The sequence below is a fragment of the Acipenser ruthenus genome, chromosome 23 (genome assembly GCF_902713425.1).
Source record: "Acipenser ruthenus chromosome 23, fAciRut3.2 maternal haplotype, whole genome shotgun sequence".
In the NCBI taxonomy this organism is placed as follows: domain Eukaryota; kingdom Metazoa; phylum Chordata; class Actinopteri; order Acipenseriformes; family Acipenseridae; genus Acipenser; species Acipenser ruthenus.
In genome coordinates this window covers 7,048,077-7,067,149 of record NC_081211.1, presented here as the reverse complement: position 1 = coordinate 7,067,149, position 19,073 = coordinate 7,048,077, and the positions used below count along the sequence as shown (strand labels likewise).

The 19,073-nt window shown below is 40.9% G+C and overlaps 1 protein-coding gene across 9 annotated transcripts in view; it reads left to right on the top strand.

The window, feature by feature from the left end:
* Window positions 1-19,073, top strand: part of LOC117964131 (receptor-type tyrosine-protein phosphatase U-like) — a 193,516-nt gene that overhangs the window by 48,051 nt on the left and 126,392 nt on the right. For all 9 annotated transcript variants that reach the window (XM_058997649.1, XM_058997648.1, XM_058997645.1 and 6 more), the window contains exon 2: window positions 7,873-8,001. In XM_058997649.1, the coding sequence (XP_058853632.1) occupies window positions 7,873-8,001 (129 nt within the window). The remainder of the gene's footprint in view (window positions 1-7,872; window positions 8,002-19,073) is intronic.

The window sequence follows — 19,073 nt, the reverse complement described above, 5'->3', positions numbered from 1 at the left end:
AACAATACAATGTACAAATAAGCAGCTGAAGAGCGGGGGCTCTTAAGATATAAAGGAAAGGAAATAGTAAATGTTTAAAATGAACGCACATTAACGTATATGCTACGTGAACATATTTTTCAAGTGGTCACTGTCCTTGCACTGGCATGATGTTTTCTAGCAGTGCTTCTTTCCAGAAGAGTGTAACCAGGTGTGATTTAGGGGTATCTCTGTCTCCATCCAGCGCTGTAGAATGGACTCCCACCAGCAAGAGTCATCGTGCCTGAAGGTTAAGAATAATTTGGGAGTCATTAGTCTTTATTATTTTTTTGGGGGTTTTCTTTGTTTTGTGTGCTTGGGATAACCCAAGCGTACCGCCATATGTCATTTACAGCATGACCATTCTTCTTTCTACCAATTGGTTGCTTGACAATAATGAAATATGACTTGTTTTCAGATGCTATTCACTTCCAGCTGGGGTCGATTTACTGTTCTTAACATGAATGCTTTATAAGTAATTTTCTAGGGTTTTGCATTCTCTGTATTATGACATCATTTAACCTAGATTCTGGCTACAGTATACTGATTGATAGGGTTTAGAAACGTTGTCTCAGTGTTTCTATTTGTATGTATTTAAAGATAGGATAAGAGAATCAATAATTAGAAAAAAAAAAAAAGTTTCAATACTCCTTTTTTTACTTTTTTAAACTTTGAAATGCACTTTCTTCTTCCACCTCTTATTAGCACTAATTTTGAAGCGTTTTAATCACTGTAATATGACCAAATTGACAAGCTAACAGCTAGTAGCCGAAGTCAAGCACTAACAAATAGGAAACACAAACACGTTTTACCTTTCTGTTGATTTGTGATTTATAGTAGACTTGGTACTTTGACACACATGAGATAATCTACCTTAAAATAACATGCTCTTGCACTTACAGCTTTCATTAATAAATAGATTATTATACAGGTAGATATTTACAGCTTTCATTAATAAATAGATTATTATACAGGTAGATATTTGTAGATGTGTTGTAAGCAGGAGTAGCACCACATAGTTGACTAGTTGCACATCACATTAATGTGAATCCTGCGGTTTAATATATACTGTAAATTACATTTTAGAACAATAGAAAAATAGTATTTAAAATGCTCAAGCAGTGTGAATATATAATTAACAAACAGCAAAACGTAACGAAACAGTACATTCACCTACTGGGCTATTTTTACCTCAACTATTCAACTCTGTCAAATCAGTAGTCGTTCTACCACTAGTTATAAGCTACTTGTTTTGTTCCACAGTATCAGTGTGTCTGTCATGTTGCCACATCAGTTCTGTGTGTATCTTATATTCTGTACAGGTATATGTAAGATTACATCATTGAGTTTAGGAAGTGACTGACAGACTGGTGCCCAGATGGCAAGGCGTCCGGTATTTCTGAAAAATGCTGTGATTGGATAGAATTGGCAATGCATTCTCGTTTTCAGGCCAATAATGCATGGAATGCTAACAAAATAGTGTGAATATTATAATACAGATATATTTTTTTCCAAGTTTCTTTTAGAATATAATAAGAAATACGGTTTGTTTGTGACTCGTGAAACATTACTGACAGCACAGGACCAATGAAGTCATCATCAGGGTGCATTTCATGCTACTGTGTTTGTTTCTTTGAGTCACTTCTTCTGCCCTTGTGTACTCCTTCACCCGAACACAGTACCTCCAGCATGTATTAATACACCATATGACAGGGCTGCCAGTCAGGGAGACAGCAAGCGAGATCCATAGTGTGGAAACTGACAGATCCACCTGCACTGCAACAACTGGTCATTTACTTGTTATCCCCTATCCGCACAGACTATCTATGTATGTACTGTATGTACAGTCAAACCCACTGAATATTACCGGACAATATAACCCTCCACTTATTAGGGCTGTAACGATTCATTGTGTATCGATGCTTTTAAAAAGCACCACATAGCTCATTGTAGTTCACCAAATATTTCTTGAATGAAGACTGTGTACTATACAGGAGTTGTTATAAATACATACTCTCCCTGTCTCATTTAATTTGAGCAAACTAGTCCATCATGAAATGGTCATTTGATTATTTTATGTTTGTGCCATGATCTTCCTGTGATATTCCTTCTTTAAAGCTGGGAGTTTTTTTTTTTCTAGCTAACCCAGAGGGTTTAAAACTCGGAGGGTTTGCATTAATGTTTCTGTATTTATTGGGTAAGGCATATCATTCAAACAGCCTGTTTCAGCATTCAAAGATTGCACAGTTGTGGAATTTAGAATTGTTAATCTTTCTTCCTTCCTTTTTTTTAATCTATTAAATTGTGCCAATTTTTAAAGGGGGTACAAACGGAGGCGTCTTGCCTATTATTAGCTGCCCCCCTATTTCTTGTTTATTTTACTTGAATGCAGATTTACTCTATTTTTTGTTTTTGTTTTGTTTTTGCAAGTACTGCTTCCTGGTAACTAACTGCTAACATTGTGTGTGCTTTCTACAGCCTTCTGTGGACTATGCTTAACCAGAGAGCAGACCTTGGTGACTGTCCATTTAGTTTTGACTCTCCTCAGGTAGTTTCAGATGAAGAATTACTCATTTTCTGAAATCTGCTCAGCACTCTCATGTTGCTATGTGAGCCTGTTACTTGCAGCAGTAGGATGTTATCAATGACAGTTTGCTCAAGAAGCAAACATACAGTGCAACAGCTTTTACTATGTATTGTACATATTTCTGTCAAATCCTTTGGGAAACAACACTATTAAGTAGTGTGAACTTAAGCAATTGCCAGTTTGAATCTTTGAAAGGTGTGAGAATGGGGGTGTCTGAGCAGCAGCACTCCAGCACACAGGAACAGGGGCGTGTGCCAGTCTCGCCATGGGGCTGAGAGGGCACACCATGGGCACGGCTGTCTATAGTACCATTTTGGCAGAGAATTTAGCAATGTTAATGATTCTAAAAAGTGAACTTTAAAGGCTGTGAAATGCAACCCTGATATAGCCATGTTCGAAATTCTCCAGTGTTTCATTTTGATACAGAGTGCTTCTCTCCTTTGTTTAAAAAGATAATTCAGTGGAGTCCTTTCCAATAATATTCATTTGGATTTTATAACATTTCAGCATGAAATATTCATATGCTTCTTATGCCCCACGCTCTGCTCTTGTAATCAGCCTGTGCTATTTTAGATTGCATAGACTCGCGACAATACTGAAATAGAAATGAAATCAAGTAACTGTGGTATTATCCTTTCTCTCAATGTATTCAAGTTAGGAACATTCATATTGGATTTCAATGGAACATTTTACAGAATAGCTGCTGTCCTCCAGCAGTAATTACACAGTCCCATCCACTGACACTCTTACTCAACAGAGCATCGCTGACTCTAGGGAACTTCACAGTGTATTTTAAAAACTACAGCTCACTAATTGTGTTGCCTGGATTTTTGAAAAGATCTGTATTGAAATGCGGGATTTTAAACTCCCTTAGGATGAGCTATACAAACCTTTCTTGATCTTGTTCAGTACAAGGCGTATAAGGCTCCCACATGTTGTTTTTGTAAACATGACGACTGCCTACAGTACACTGAACTGCAACACTCAAACAATCTTCATGGAAAAATTCAATTAAATAAAAAAAAAAATCTAGCTGAGAAATTAAGCAGTACTTTGCATTAATTAGTAAGCAGTAACACAGTAGTAAAATGTCCCCTAATGATGGAAAATATATTGTAGTGTACCAGTACTGGAGGTGCATATGGTTAATTTAAATAGAACTAATTCTCAGACCAGCTACCACTGTTAAGGCTGCCAGACGCGATGTGATTTTTTATGAGGTGACAAGATACTTTCACAGCAGCATGTCCATGCACACCTGAAGTGGCACAGACCTAATGATTTAAAACTGCCAGATCTATACAGCTATTGCTATTGACAAAACTATGATCAAGACTGCTACATATTTGTCAACATGATGTAGTAATTATGAGTGTCTTCTCTGATGGCATTTCAACATATATGGCAATAAATCATACACATCCAATGCCTTTGAAATTGACTCCCATGTATTATCTTTCAAATCTGCATCTTTATAATGGCGATGGTCTTTGTAGTAAAAAAATTAATTTATTTTTCCATGGCAAGTATGTTTTTTCTCTGTCATTCTGGATACTGCTTCACCCTGCTGGACCACGTGCATTGAAGGTGTTCTCTGATTGGTTAATTCTCTAGTTGTCGCATAAATCGCAACAAATATAATTCATTCATATTTATTTTGCATCGCCCCGGTATCGCCTGTGGTGTAAAGGTACTTGTCAACAGTATAAGCTCTATTCATTTTGTCGCATTGCGTCTGGTGTGTAGAGGCCTTTACTTTCATCAATACTTTCACTATACAGCAATGCTCGAATTATGGGACAAAAAGTAGGGGTGCCAAAAATGTGAGCCCGAAGTGACTGTTAGCACAGCCAATCCAGTGTTTTCCTCTCAGACTTCACAAACATATACGAACTCCAGTATCTAAAGCACAATATACCAGGACACAAAAGAAGGCTATTAATAGAAAAACTACGTATTTGTTGTTTTTGTTTCTTTGTTTCTTTGTTTCTTTATTTCCATAAATAAATCAGAGAGTCAACATGTATGTAAAATATAAATGTAAAATATTTAGCTTTGTTAAATTTGAAGAAAAGCAGAATATATACATTGAAATGGCATGTATTTTCCTGTTTTAGGTCTTTTCAAAAAGGTCTTTTGAGGTTGGCAACATTTCAACAAACTGATAAAAATGCATGAATATAAATCAGCCACCCTCACAGTTTGAAACACAAATCAATGATGCTCAAGTGTCAAAAAGAGCAACAAGTGCAACTGATGAGTGAAAGTAATGCATGCCAGTCAGACGAATCAAAAAAGCGATTCTCAGATTTGTTCTCCTAGGCATTATTTTCTGTTTTTAATATTTTTATAATATAGTAGCGATCTCGGTCAACACAGGCAGGCGCATCACACAGGGCGAGGCAATCCACACACAGTGGAGGGAGGGCACGAACCCGGGACCTCTCGCACTAAAGCATAGCGCCGATACCGCTGTACAAAAGAGCCGGCTGCAAGGAGCGTATATCGGGCTTATGTCTTTGTGTGTGATTACGTCACCTGCCAGCCCTGCTGCTGCCTTCCCCCGTGCACGCAACACTGTCCCCCGCCAGCCTCAAGTCCTGGACTTGCTCACCAAGCTACAGTCCTCGGTTAACACAGGCAGGCGCTATGCTTTAGTGTGAGAGGTCCCTGGTTCGCGCCCTCCCTCCGCTCTGTGTGTGGATTGCCTCGCCCTGTGTGATGCGCCTGCCTGTGTTGACCGAGATTGCTACAATATCAGTGATGGAACTTGCTTTCATTTTTGATTGGAAACTACTGGACTTGTCATACTTCATTAAGATAAGAACGCTTCTTGGTTAGGGTTAACGTCTTTGTTCCAGATTAAATAAATTTAGTTCCTTTACCCTGTGGTAGCCAGAGTTGAAGGACAAGTGCATTTCCCCCCCCCCCCAACCTCTTTCTTTAACCACAGAACCTGCAGCCTGGTGCTGATAAAAATCTCTCTTCATGCCTACCAGTACTGAGTATCATATTTAAACTGAAATATAAAAGCTGGTAAATCTAAATTATTGTATTCACACTTAACTCGGCTCACGCTGCTGCTTGTTTAACATTCAAGAAACTAGGGCAGTCTTGCCGACGGCAAGACATAACTAAAAACCCAACAAAGAACCTGCACAGAAACAAAGACCGAGCACACCACATGAATACACACATTGCTTTCACTTTGGAAATCCCTAGGATGTGGCAGATGGTGGTATTTCGTTTTGAAACGGATACAGAAAACAAGGAAATTCCCCAGGAGCTAGATGGTTCATACTGTAGCACATTATCCGAGCAGTGCAGATATCAATAGCAAAGTCAACAAGCACGAGAAATCAGCACAGAGATCCAGGCAATTCAAACTTCAGATCTGCTTCCCAATCAAGATGCACACATCTTCATTAAGGCACAAAGCTCCTAAGCTCCTTACAAGGGAAGCAAAAACACTGCTAAGATACTAAAAGTGCATCATGTGATTCTTGAAGAATGAATAGATGGGATTAGCGGTTGGTATGAATACATGCTCCTCATCACAAACTTGTCAGATTTGCTCAAAGCTTGTGGGAGTGCCCGGCACACCTATAGCCATCCAGGAAATCCAAAAAGACTGAATACAGAACTGGGCAGAAACATGGCAAATAAAATGAAACGCCAACACATGTAAAGTGTTACAGGCCAGACACAAAAATGTCAGATCCAAATACCAACAGGGGGGTAAAACTAGAACAGACTCAGCAAGAGAAAGACCCCTGTGCTGCACTGTAATAGACTCATTGCTGTTGGCAACCACAGTGAAGGGTAAGCCACAAGGCAAACGGAAGGCTTGGGTATGTAGTTGTTACACATCAACAAAGCAGCCCCTGTATCGTGATGCATATCGTGATCTGTATCGTGCTGTCACTGCATTGTGACACCCCTAGTTAACCGTAACATAATTATCAGTCTGCATGTGCTATAGGTTGTCAAGTAGAAATGCTAAAAGTTTATATTACACTTCATCACACCTAGACCTGATCTAAGTGTGATCCAAAGCAAGACACTAAGCCGTACCTACCTGTCAAAAAAGCCATACAGGCTCCAGCTATTAAATGTAATTTGGGTATATTTAGTTTTTGCCTTTGGGGTTCATCAAGTTATGATATATTACTGCAATTAGATTATACCCAGCCTGTGGTCCTTTTAAAAACGTTGCTACAGTATTATTTGAGACCCTGCTGAGCTCATGAATGTTATTAATTGATGTGGGTTTGAATACAATGTAAGATATTGACTCAGTCTTGTTGAATTTGTCTATAATATCTCCCAGGACCCAGTCAGAAAGGAGATCTGGGATGTTATTGTAGGACAATATTGTAGAAAATAATTGCTGCAAAACTATTTTCAGATCCATTAATAACAATGTGAAACTACTTTTTATATTAAATAAAATAAGGATAATTATTCTAGTGACTGTTCATGATAACACTGTCCCTGCTTATGATGTTTCTGCAATGCAGAGGGAAGCTACAATGGCTTTGGATGTTTATTGGTACAGTCGTAGCATTATCATATTTTGATATACAGAGAAGCAATGGTACCACAATGGGACCAGTAGAAGCTGCTACCACACCAGTACAGCGCTGGGAATGCTTTAGTTTTTTTTAACTACTGTTGACTGCAGCACACACTATTTTTTAGCATGTTTTATTTAGGTTCATTGTTCAAAAAAAGGGATCCTTATCACTGATTCTGTCTGTCTGTCTGTCACACTGTACATGTCTAACTGCCTTGCCTTTGCACCAGTCTTCACCAAGCTTTTAGCATACACTCCTAGCCTCCTATAGATGTTATAGATTGCATTTGGCTATAATACAATAAACTCATTGGTTTTATAGAAATATTTTTTTACTTCAGGTATTGTGCAATTATTACATGGTTATAGGGACTGTTTGTGTGTGCACTGGTTTTGTTTTTGTTTGGGAGAGAGGGAACCGTGAAAAATATAACATTTTATTTAGGGAGATACTGGTTCAGATTTCCTAAACCTTTGCTGCAGTGCAACATTTGCTTATTTCTAAGCTATTTTTTTTATTTTAGAACTAGACAAAAACAAATTGTCAATTTTCTAAAACATTTCACTTTGAAAAGTGTGGAACAAATTTCGCACTGGTGCTTAGTAAACCTGGCCCCTTGTGTGTCTGTGTTGCTATGATGACTCGTCTGTGATTAAACTCTCCCACTCCACCCCCCCTTCTTGTCTCCAGGTGGTTGCACCTTCGATGAAGGCTCTGATCCCAGCCTTTGTGAGTACAGCCAGGGCGAGGAAGATGATTTTGACTGGCAGCTGGTCAAGACCTATCCAGCGCCGCACTCCACTTCTGACCTCCTGCCCGGTAAGATTGCCACACCATAGTGTCTTCTAAGGCCTATATTTGACCTGCAAAGCAGCTGCAATCTACATAGAACCTGTATCGTTGAATCATCATGAGCCGTAAAGGACCCGGCTAAACGCTGCACAGGTGTTATACAGTCCGCTTCCATGTGCAGCTGTATTTGCAAATCAAATAAGGACTTAAAATAAAGCAACAATGCATTTTTGATACAGTAGGGAACATTTTTCATTCAAACTTGCACATTTTAAACGTATCTGTTATTCTTGGCAAAAAAATGTGAGCTGTTTTGTGTACTGATGTCCAACTCAAGAGAAAGTTTTCCAGAGATTTTTAGAAGTTATAATTTGTTCATCTACAGAAATAATATTTTAACACTGCTAGTTTATAGCGCTGTGTTAAATGTGCTGAAACCTTGGCCATTTGTATATCTGTGCTATACATTGGTTAATTGACTGACTCCTTGATTTATTAACGTGACGAGTGGATATGCAGGAGGATTTACATTGTTGGTACATACTATACTACCCTTGCCATTTTGAAAGCTGAAATGAGGTCTGTTGAGTGATTGCATTTTACAGTGGGTAGGGGCTGGGTATGCCCCTGCAGGCTTTATTTCTTTTAAGGTTAGTTGGCTGCAAGTTTAATTGCCACGCTGGTCATTGTCTTGTAAAGCTGGCATTGAGGTAGACAAGTCACCTAATTTGTGGAATGGGAGATTTGGAAGGTATGTGACGTCTCTGTGGACGCATTTGTAGGTGCTGTACAAGGTCTAGAAAGCCTGTTCTTTATTTGAATGGTAAGACATTTGTCTTTTGAACCATATGCTGCGTGGTTAGCGCCAAGGTCTAGTCTTTCCATTTGAATCAATGGGGCAGAATCTTGACCTCTGTGGTTGAAACAGGTAAGTTTAATATCTGCATTCTTTGCATATAAGCTGTAGCCTGTACGTTAGCTTGCGAAACACATGATTCTCTAAAGTAAAGTTCTCTAAAGATTCATTGAATTGTATGGTTTGCGGTTCATGCCCAGCCCTTGCCTTTCCATTCAATTCAAAGGGCTAAGATGCCAATTCATTATAAAATGCTGGCTGAAATTCTACAATTCTAAGACAACTGTGAAATTTAAAATGTCCTGTGCTTTAACAAATTCTGTAAAATTACAAAGAAGGTGAAGGTTAGAAGGAATCATTTAGTATCATCAAAAAGGTTTGGTTCAGCTTTTGATTTAATTTCCTGTCAGATAAGGAGAGAGGGTTGTTTTTTAGTCAGTTGCTCAAGGTATAGACCTTGCTTTGAAAGTTATTGTCTCTTTATCAGGCTTAGCCAGCTCACATCACCCATTTATTAAAATGTTTCTATTCATGTGCTGAGTAATGCACTCTTTTATCAGTGGAGATCACAATTGATTTTCTTTGGCTTGTCTCCAATTTCCTGTTGGGTGAATATTATTTATCCAGACATCGGGGGACTTGTTGAATACACATAATCTGTATATGTATTTTTTAGTTAAACTGTGTTTTCTAAAGAAATATCAAAAGATTACAGTTTTGATTGACACAAAACACACAGAAGCATCAAAACCAGGCATTTCTACTCCCAGACCAGCTATCTGGATGGGTGCTGTTTTATGTTTTATTGGTTTAGTTTTTCTGAGTACTTGGTATTCATATTGAACTATGAAGATAACTATCAAGTTATTTGTTTCAGGCGACTTTGAATTAAAGGTTAAATAGCTTTGAATTTATAATTTATACTGTAAATACTAAATAAATTAAATTACTGATCAACTGTCTTGAAGAATAAATTGAAAAAGACTTTGTTGAAAGATTTGTCATTACATTTATTTTGTTTCTTTTCCCTGTTTTTAATATATATATATATATATATATATATATATATATATATATATATATATATATATATATATATATATATTATTTTTTTTCAAATAAGAATAATTTTTGATTGTGAGATTTGTCTGGAATGACGGTTTTTTTAGGCAACTAGGACTTTCTAAGCAAAACTCCAAACATCCAAAGGAAAATGGAAAAAGGAAAATGTTAAGGTGAAGGCTATCCCAAGCGGGACACCAATTTGCGTGGTTAATTTCACCGATTTTCCTCTGAGGGATTGGTTGAGAATACCAAGTACATTTCAATAGAGTATTTTAACTGGATTCGAACCCAGACATCCAGAGCTGGAAGGCTGCACCACTGTAGCATGTTTTCGTATTTGAGTTCGAAACAGTCAGAATTAAATTATTTTTTGCAAGTCCCTACATAGCCATTAGCTTAAAACACTATGAAATGGAATCACTAAAAAAACCCTAGATGTATAAAATAACTGGCAGATATTTATATTAAAATAGAATCCTTTAAAAAAATGCAGTGTAATAGAGAGATGTGTGGGAGAGCCAATTACTGAATCGTTTATCTCCCTGTCCTTGAATAATAATTTTCAGATTTTTTATGGATACCTCCCCAAAGAAAACCCCAACCTTATTAAAATAAAATAAAAATAAAACCACTTCGAGCAAATTCTTGAAGTTACTAAGATAATGAGGCCCACTCACTTGTACATTTTATTTTTTTTTATTGCCCTCGTTTTTAAATTCTACAAAGTTCTGCTTTCTGCCAAAACAACACAGTAAAGAAAACTTACTGAAAAATACTAAATCATTCCTCCCTTTCATTCCTCCCTCTCTGCACAGAGAATTAAAATCATTTACCCTTTTAGTCACTTCATATATCTCTTACTATTTTATTTTACACATAAACCTGCGCACAGAGAGTGTGAACTATCGAGGGCAGTAAATACAGTGAAGGGTCATTAAAGTATAGTACTTGACAATTTACAGTTGGCTTGGCCTAACCAGGAATTAAAGGGATTGTGAAATGATGTTCCCCTGCTAAACATTCCAGCAACTACTGGTGAGCTGGTAACCATCTAAGAGAGTTGGGAATTGAAACACATATTTACTGGCCTCTTACTGGGCACCCAGCAGGTACACTATAAAAAAAATCCCAGACACAGCAAACAGTGTAGACAAAAGCAGTTGACTCAATACTAAAGGGATTATTAATGGACCTATTTTTTATTGGACCAGTTTAACCAGCTCCAAGTCTCCTGAACCAGTATGACCAGCTGAAAACCAGCACACCGCCAGCTCTGACCAGCAGCTCTGATTGGTCACTGCTGGACATTTCCTCAAAATCAGTGGGCATTCCATTTTTGCTTCACCCACATATTGTTCAGCACACTATCCCAACAAGGACTGTGCACCTCCTACAGTATGGAACAGGGTTTCACCCAGAGTTAAGGCTTTCAATATAAAAATGCCTTTATCCATGGCTTTGAAAAAATATAAATATATAAAACAAAACACAGTAGACAACGTGTCGAGTAAGCTACTGTAAAGAAGCGAGGTCACTTCCAGTCAGAGCAGGGATCCTTTGACGTTTGCCAGCTCAAACACAGTTACTAGCTCTTGAGAAGAACTTTTTCTCCAGTCCCTGAAGCTTTGTGAATAGGGCCTATGGTGCTTCATCACCAATAGATGGATTAAACAATCCAGGCTTCCTTTATTTGCATTTTATTTTAGCATCCCTCTGGCTCCCTGATCTCCATCCTTGTAGCTACCCTTTGTGTTCACAAACTGACTATGGAATCAGCCATGTAGGGCAGATAGAACATACAGTTTGCTTGTAATGATGTATTGATGAAATGCATTCAGTTTATTGATGTTGCAGGGTGAAGAAGACTCTTGAAAGAGGACAATAAAATACACAGTATTCTCTCCTTTAACAACCGGTACAGAACCGTACACAAGGAAGGGAACTCTGCCTATTTCTTGCAGAGCTCATAGAAGTGATTTGTGTCATGATATAGCGTTGTTTTAATCTTCAGAATGTTAGTGTCAGAGGTTCTGAACCAGTAGCACTGTTTTACCCTGACTTTTCTAGCCTCTACATGCTAATAGTTAAACATTTAATTTTCAATTTTTTAAAAAAATGTGAAACAACTAAATGGGCTTTAAAACCGTTGTTTTTTTCATTTAAAAGCAGAAGCGACTCATCTTTATTAGTGTAAATACAGTTAGTGATTTGTAGTAGTGTGTCCAGCGTAAAATACCTATTTTTCAGTATAGCTTTAATAAAGTTTGCTCGCTTATGAACATGTTCTGATTTCCTTTGTACGGTCCGCTTAAATGACAAATTAAAGCTTTGCTGATTTTTAAAAGCCCAGTTAGTTATTTCACAAGAAAAATCTGTACTTTTTAAAGTAATGTTTTAAATTAACACGTTTCTCAGTTACACAGATGGCTTAACAGGTATCAATTGAATTCTTAAAGGAGAGTATAAAAGTTGGTGGGTAAAACTCTGATCATCAGAAACCCTAAATATAAGATCTGTATTTACCCACTATTTAGATAGGAACTTCCCCACACTGCCCCCTACTGCCAACATGCATCAACTACTCACCCAAAGATGTGAAAGGAAGTTAAGTCTCAGGTCTCCTGACTAAAAAGGTGCCCAGCTGTGCTGAATTGTAGTTGTGCAGTATTAACAATACTTAATATTTAAGAAGATTCTTATCTTTTGAAAGTATTGGCTTTTTAGGTGTTAACGTATTTTGTCAGTATAATAAAATGCTGAATACTCTTTGTGTTTGGCTTCCTGAGCTAGAATGGATCTTGAATTTAGAGTTAGTCTATTTGGTTCACAGAGCGATTAGCGGCAAGCAGGTTTCCATTTAAGCTTGGATCCATGCTAAGCACAGAAAACAGTGGTCTGTCCAATCTGGCTCAACAGTGGAATAATGTAGTGTACGACTTACAATTTTTACAAGAGATCACATTTTTTTTACATACAATTACCCATTTATACAGTTGGGTTTTTACTGGAGCAATCTAGGTAAAATACCTTGCTCAAGGGTACAGCAGCAGTGTCCCCCACCGGGGATTGAACCCGCGACCCTCCGGGCAAGAGTCCAGAGCCCTAACCACTACTCCACACTGCTGCCCATTTAAATCTTACATGCCATGCCCTTCCATTCACTGTATAGTTCACACAGCTTATGAAAGAAACACGTGCTATCGCAAATCATTTTAAAACCTCTGGTACTACACTAGCTAGAAATCAGTTCTCTGTCATGTTTTGAAATGAAAATGCATGTTTGCTAAAGCATAGGTTTCTTTTAAAACAACGCATTTGATATCTGTATAGTTAATAGATGTGCATGGCATGGAAAATGTGTGGAATTTTTTATTTTACTGCAATCACTTTAACACCGTGGTCCTGTATGAGCTCTCAGCCAGGCAGAAGAGAGCCCCCCTCTGAGCCAGCACGTCTCTCCATGCGCCAGGCAGAAGAGAGCCCCCCTCTGAGCCAGCGCGTCTCTCCATGCGCCAGGCAGAAGAGAGCCCCCCTCTGAGCCAGCGCGTCTCTCCATGCGCCAGGCAGAAGAGAGCCCCCCTCTGAGCCAGCGCGTCTCTCCATGCGCCAGGCAGAAGAGAGCCCCCCTCTGAGCCAGCGCGTCTCTCCATGCGCCAGGCAGAAGAGAGCCCCCCTCTGAGCCAGCACGTCTCTCCATGCGCCAGGCAGAAGAGAGCCCCCCTCTCAGCCAGCACGTCTCTCCATGCGCCAGGCAGAAGAGAGCTCCCCTCTCAGCCAGCACGTCTCTCCATGCGCCAGGCAGAAGAGAGCTCCCCTCTGAGCCAGCACGTCTCTCCATGCGCCAGGCAGAAGAGAGCCCCCCTCTGAGCCAGCACGTCTCTCCATGCGCCAGGCAGAAGAGAGCTCCCCTCTGAGCCAGCACGTCTCTCCATGCGCCAGGCAGAAGAGAGCCCCCCTCTCAGCCAGCACGTCTCTCCATGCGCCAGGCAGAAGAGAGCCCCCCTCTGAGCCAGCACGTCTCTCCATGCGCCAGGCAGAAGAGAGCCCCCCTCTGAGCCAGCACGTCTCTCCATGGCCAGGCAGAAGAGAGCCCCCCTCTGAGCCAGCACGTCTCTCCATGGCCAGGCAGAAGAGAGCCCCCCTCTGAGCCAGCACGTCTCTCTATGCGCCAGGCAGAAGAAAGCCCCCCTCTGAGCCAGCACGTCTCTCCATGCGCCAGGCAGAAGAGAGCCCCCCTCTGAGCCAGCACGTCTCTCCATGCGCCAGGCAGAAGAGAGCCCCCCTCTGAGCCAGCACGTCTCTCCATGCGCCAGGCAGAAGAGAGCCCCCCTCTGAGCCAGCACGTCTCTCCATGGCCAGGCAGAAGAGAGCCCCCCTCTGAGCCAGCACGTCTCTCCATGCGCCAGGCAGAAGAGAGCCCCCCTCTGAGCCAGCATGTCTCTCCATGCGCCAGGCAGAAGAGAGCCCCCCTCTCAGCCAGCACGTCTCTATGCGCCAGGCAGAAGAGAGCCCCCCTCTGAGCCAGCACGTCTCTCCATGCGCCAGGCAGAAGAGAGCCCCCCTCTGAGCCAGCACGTCTCTCCATGCGCCAGGCAGAAGAGAGCCCCCCTCTGAGCCAGCACGTCTCTCCATGCGCCAGGCAGAAGAGAGCCCCCCTCTGAGCCAGCACGTCTCTCCATACGCCAGGCAGAAGAGAGCCCCCTTCTCAGCCAGCACGTCTCTCCATGCGCCAGGCAGAAGAGAGCCCCCCTCTGAGCCAGCACGTCTCTCCATGCGCCAGGCAGAAGAGAGTCCCCCTCTAGCCAGCACGTCTCTCCATGCGCCAGGCAGAAGAGAGCCCCCCTCTGAGCCAGCATGTCTCTCCATGCGCCAGGAAGAAGAGAGCCCCCCTCTGAGCCAGCACGTCTCTCCATGCGCCAGGCAGAAGAGAGCCCCCCTCTGAGCCAGCACGTCTCTCCATGCGCCAGGCAGAAGAGAGCCCCCCTCTGAGCCAGCACGTCTCTCCATGCGCCAGGCAGAAGAGAGCCCCCCTCTGAGCCAGCACGTCTCTCCATGCGCCAGGCAGAAGAGAGCCCCCCTCTGAGCCAGCGCGTCTCTCCATGCGCCAGGCAGAAGAGAGCCCCCCTCTGAGCCAGCACGTCTCTCCATGCGCCAGGCAGAAGAGAGCCCCCCTCTGAGCCAGCACGTCTCTCCATGCGCCAGGCAGAAGAGAGCCCCCCTCTGAGCCAGCGCGTCTCTCCATGCGTGGAAGCACAGCTGGGGTTCTAGGAGGAGAGATCGGAGGAGGGCTAGCTTCAGAGATCAGATGAGGATGTTTTAATATATAAATACTCAGCTATCAGCCAACTAATATGACAACATAATGATAGTATGTTTCAACTAAGCCTTATGTCGATACAGAGTGTGTACCAATATCTACTGGTGCAGCATTGTGCCAAACATACAGTAATTGTGTGTTAGAAACAAACCCAGGATCTTGGCTATTAGATTTAGAAGAACCAAGGAATGTTGTGTGTCATTTGTCCTGAACCCTATCTTATTAAACTGTAAGTTATTTAAAGAGCCAGTATCGTAATTAAACAATCAAAGTGTTGTAAATGCTTTATTTTTTCATTTTGAACATTTTGATCTTACCTGAAAGCTCTCGTGCTGTGTTTTGGTATTCTCTCTTGCTTTCCCGTATTGAAGACCCCCACATCTGCTGGGCAGCCTGAGCAATCCTTTTACTGATTTTTTGGAAAAAGGACTGGAAAGAATACATGCTTAAAATAGAAGTAGAGTTGACTTGTTTTATGGCATCAACATTTACCAGCTCATCTCAATACCTGTAATAAAAATACCACCACCTACCACCTAGACTGGGGAGGAGGCTGGCGCTCACGTTTGCGGTTTCCTGTATTAAAAATGAATGATGGTTTCTTTTATGATATTAATGAATGACACTTCATCCATGCAGGTGACGTTGGGGAGGAACAAACGTTTCACCTTTGGCTGGTTCCCAATGGTCTTTTCAGCAGCAAGCGATGGTTGACAAGAATATAAAGCCCCTTTCACACTGGCACTCCTATCCTGGTCCGGACACGGGTTCTGGCTACCTGGGTCACAATCCTGCGTAGTGTGAAACTACGTACCTGGGTTGTACCCGGGTTAACCTGGGTCCCAGCGACCCCACCTAAGGATGTGCGTTGACACGCTTTGACCCGAGTTGAGAGAGATAAAATGCTTGACGGCCGATAACAAACGCCTGTGTGAAGGTTTCACTTCCATGATGAACGTTTTTGTTTATTCTGTTTAGTCAATATTTTTGTTGATTGAGACACACCATGAGCCAGATTGCAGCAGGGATGAAGAAACGTTTTCTCTAATCAACATTTGGGCCGACAGTTCAATCCAGAGAAGCTTGGATGGAAGCGTCCGTAACAAGCTGCTTCCGGGGCATAGATACGTGTATTGTTTACTTGTCTTTCACCCAGGTCTACCCTGCTTTATCAAAAGCAGTGTAAAATCACGTACCCGACCCGCATGACTCCAGGTTCTGACTCGGGTAGGTTTTTAGTGTGAAAAGGGCTTAGTGGATTAGACAGTGTAAAGAACTAACCTGTAAAACTGCAGTGACAGTGGATTGGCGACAGTATAAATACACACGTAACTCTGGTTGTTTTCAAGGGAAACTCTCCATGTACATAACGACCTACCAGGTAATGCCTTTGTTATCATGAATTTTTCAAATGCGTCCAGTCGCCTTGAATTAAATACTAGCTGCCTGTGTTCTGCCATAAAAAGAAATCGTGTTCTCTGTTACTAACCTCAAAACGGAGCGCAGTGTAAGCATTAGCCAGTGACACTTCATTTGTTAGCCTTGGGGTACAATTAAAAGCGACACAGATTGCAAATGGCGCACCTGCAAAAAAACAGATGGTTTTGGTATTGTATTTTGCCTTATGGAAGGAAGATGGGTAAGAAAAAAAACATAGCTATTATTTAGTTTTATGTATGTTGTAACATTACTGTATATTCTGTTCATAATAATATCACAGTGCATTCTCGCTTCATGAGCAACACTGACACTTAAGTGCCAAGAGAGAAGATGAAAAAAAAAAATATATATATATATATATATATATATATATATATATATATATATATATATATATATATATATAAAATATGTATATATAATTTATTTTTCTCAAAGCCTGTTTTACAACAATGCAACATGTTTTTACATTAAATAAATAACACTAAACAATGTGAACACCAATAAATAGGCATGTTCCTTTTCAATGTAAATTTCAAAGGGGTTCTCAAAATACCACTCTTAGAGTACATATTTGACTGGGGTTCTTCATTGGAACACCATGAAACCTATTCATTGTGCAACCAGTTTCGGTTCAGTACACCATGATTTGAATGGGACGGAGATGCCAGTATCCCCAGTCAACTATTTCCCTTAGGTTGGAAATCTCAGCCCCGCTGCATTTGGTCAGTTTCTGGTCAAAAGCAAAGAATAAACTGAAAATGATCGCATCAATTAGTAACCCATTGCACAATCTACAGGTTTTATGAAAAAACTCAAAAATAAATGCGTTATAAGGTGAGTGATTTTATAATGGTATTTTGTCAGCCCCTGAAAAATATTTGTATTTTATTTTCATCAACATTGGATACTGTAGGTTATTCTTGTGGGACTCGTTGCTGTAGTCCTACTGTCTAATAGAAAAATCAAATATGGCCCATCGTGGCTTATACTGGCATTCCATGCTGTGAGTTTGACAGAGCATTGCAGTCTTGTACAGAGGATGATGCTTGAGCGCACCTGTTATATGATCTAGTTCCGATATAATAACTGAATGTTATGTGGGGCTGCAGGAAGTCGTATAGTACTGCAGATTGGGCATGGATGTTCAGCTTTCTAACAAAATACACATAAACAGTCAACCTAAAAGTATTAGGGTGTCTGAATTCTGTGCCAGTTCTCCACCTTACAAAGGTGTGAAGTTTACAGGAATTACATTAACATCTGCTTCAGTTCAGACAGATCTGGGCTGTGCGGCTTTGATTACCACACTTGCTGATTTTAAATGCCTCAATGGGAGGTATGCTTAAGTGACATTCTAATTGCTTCTCTTGCTGCATGGGGCCACTGTGCTAAACGTGGAGTCATTATGATGACAAAATTATGTTGAAATCTTACGTAGTTACAGAAGCTCTTGGGAGTGTAGTACACAAAAAATACACAGAAGGACTTGAGAACCGACACAGCCCCCCCATTTAGGGTCTGTATAGCTTTTTGCTGCCACTTTTTAATTAGGCATTGCTCAGTGTGGGGTTCTCTTACTTATTGTACTTGATATCCGGAGTGCTGTGGGTAAAATGAGTAAAATCCATTGGGGTTTTAAAAATATAAACAGCCTCAAGCTTTGCCCATGTAATTTTATATCTTATTAAATATTCAAATATTCACATAAACATTGCTCAAGCACACCCATGCGTACCATAACGTGGGCAAATGCATTCTGTATGAACTGAAATGCTGCATTGTTAACAGTTAAATGTGCCTTATGTTTCTCTCTTTTACATATTTCTGTGTCATTTAAGCCACTTGCAGTGCTTCATTTGTGATAAAGGTGCACAGAATGCTGAGCTATGGAACAATGACATTATATTTTAGTATCACCTTTTGTAGTAAAATGAGAGGTTCGCAGAATGCCTCAAGTCTATAAAAACACAGGCGTGACTTCTGAAGATGTTCATATAATACATGCTTTTTTTTCACAAATTGTCTCCCCAATGTCGGCCCAAGTCGACTGAAGAAGAACGCCTGTGAACCTAAGCAGAGGGTGTTGCCAAGCAACTGAACCCTGGAGGAGATCGGCTCTGCTGGTCCCACCTAGTCTCGTTTGACATCTGGCCAGTGGTGTAGTCAGGTGAAGAAAGCCCAGACGATTTTCCTTCCCAAGCATGTGGGAACTGAAAGGCTAATGCATCACTCCCTATGGGCCTCCAGCAAAGACACGCAACTCTGGGCTTTGATATTGCAAGCTCCCTATTGTATGACTCGTCCTGCTTGAAGATGGGCCCTACATGAGCTATGAGGCAATACACCTCCCGCTACATCAAATGCGAGAAACTTGGGTGTAATCTGGGGTTCTGATTTAAGTTCACTGAATAGGCTACA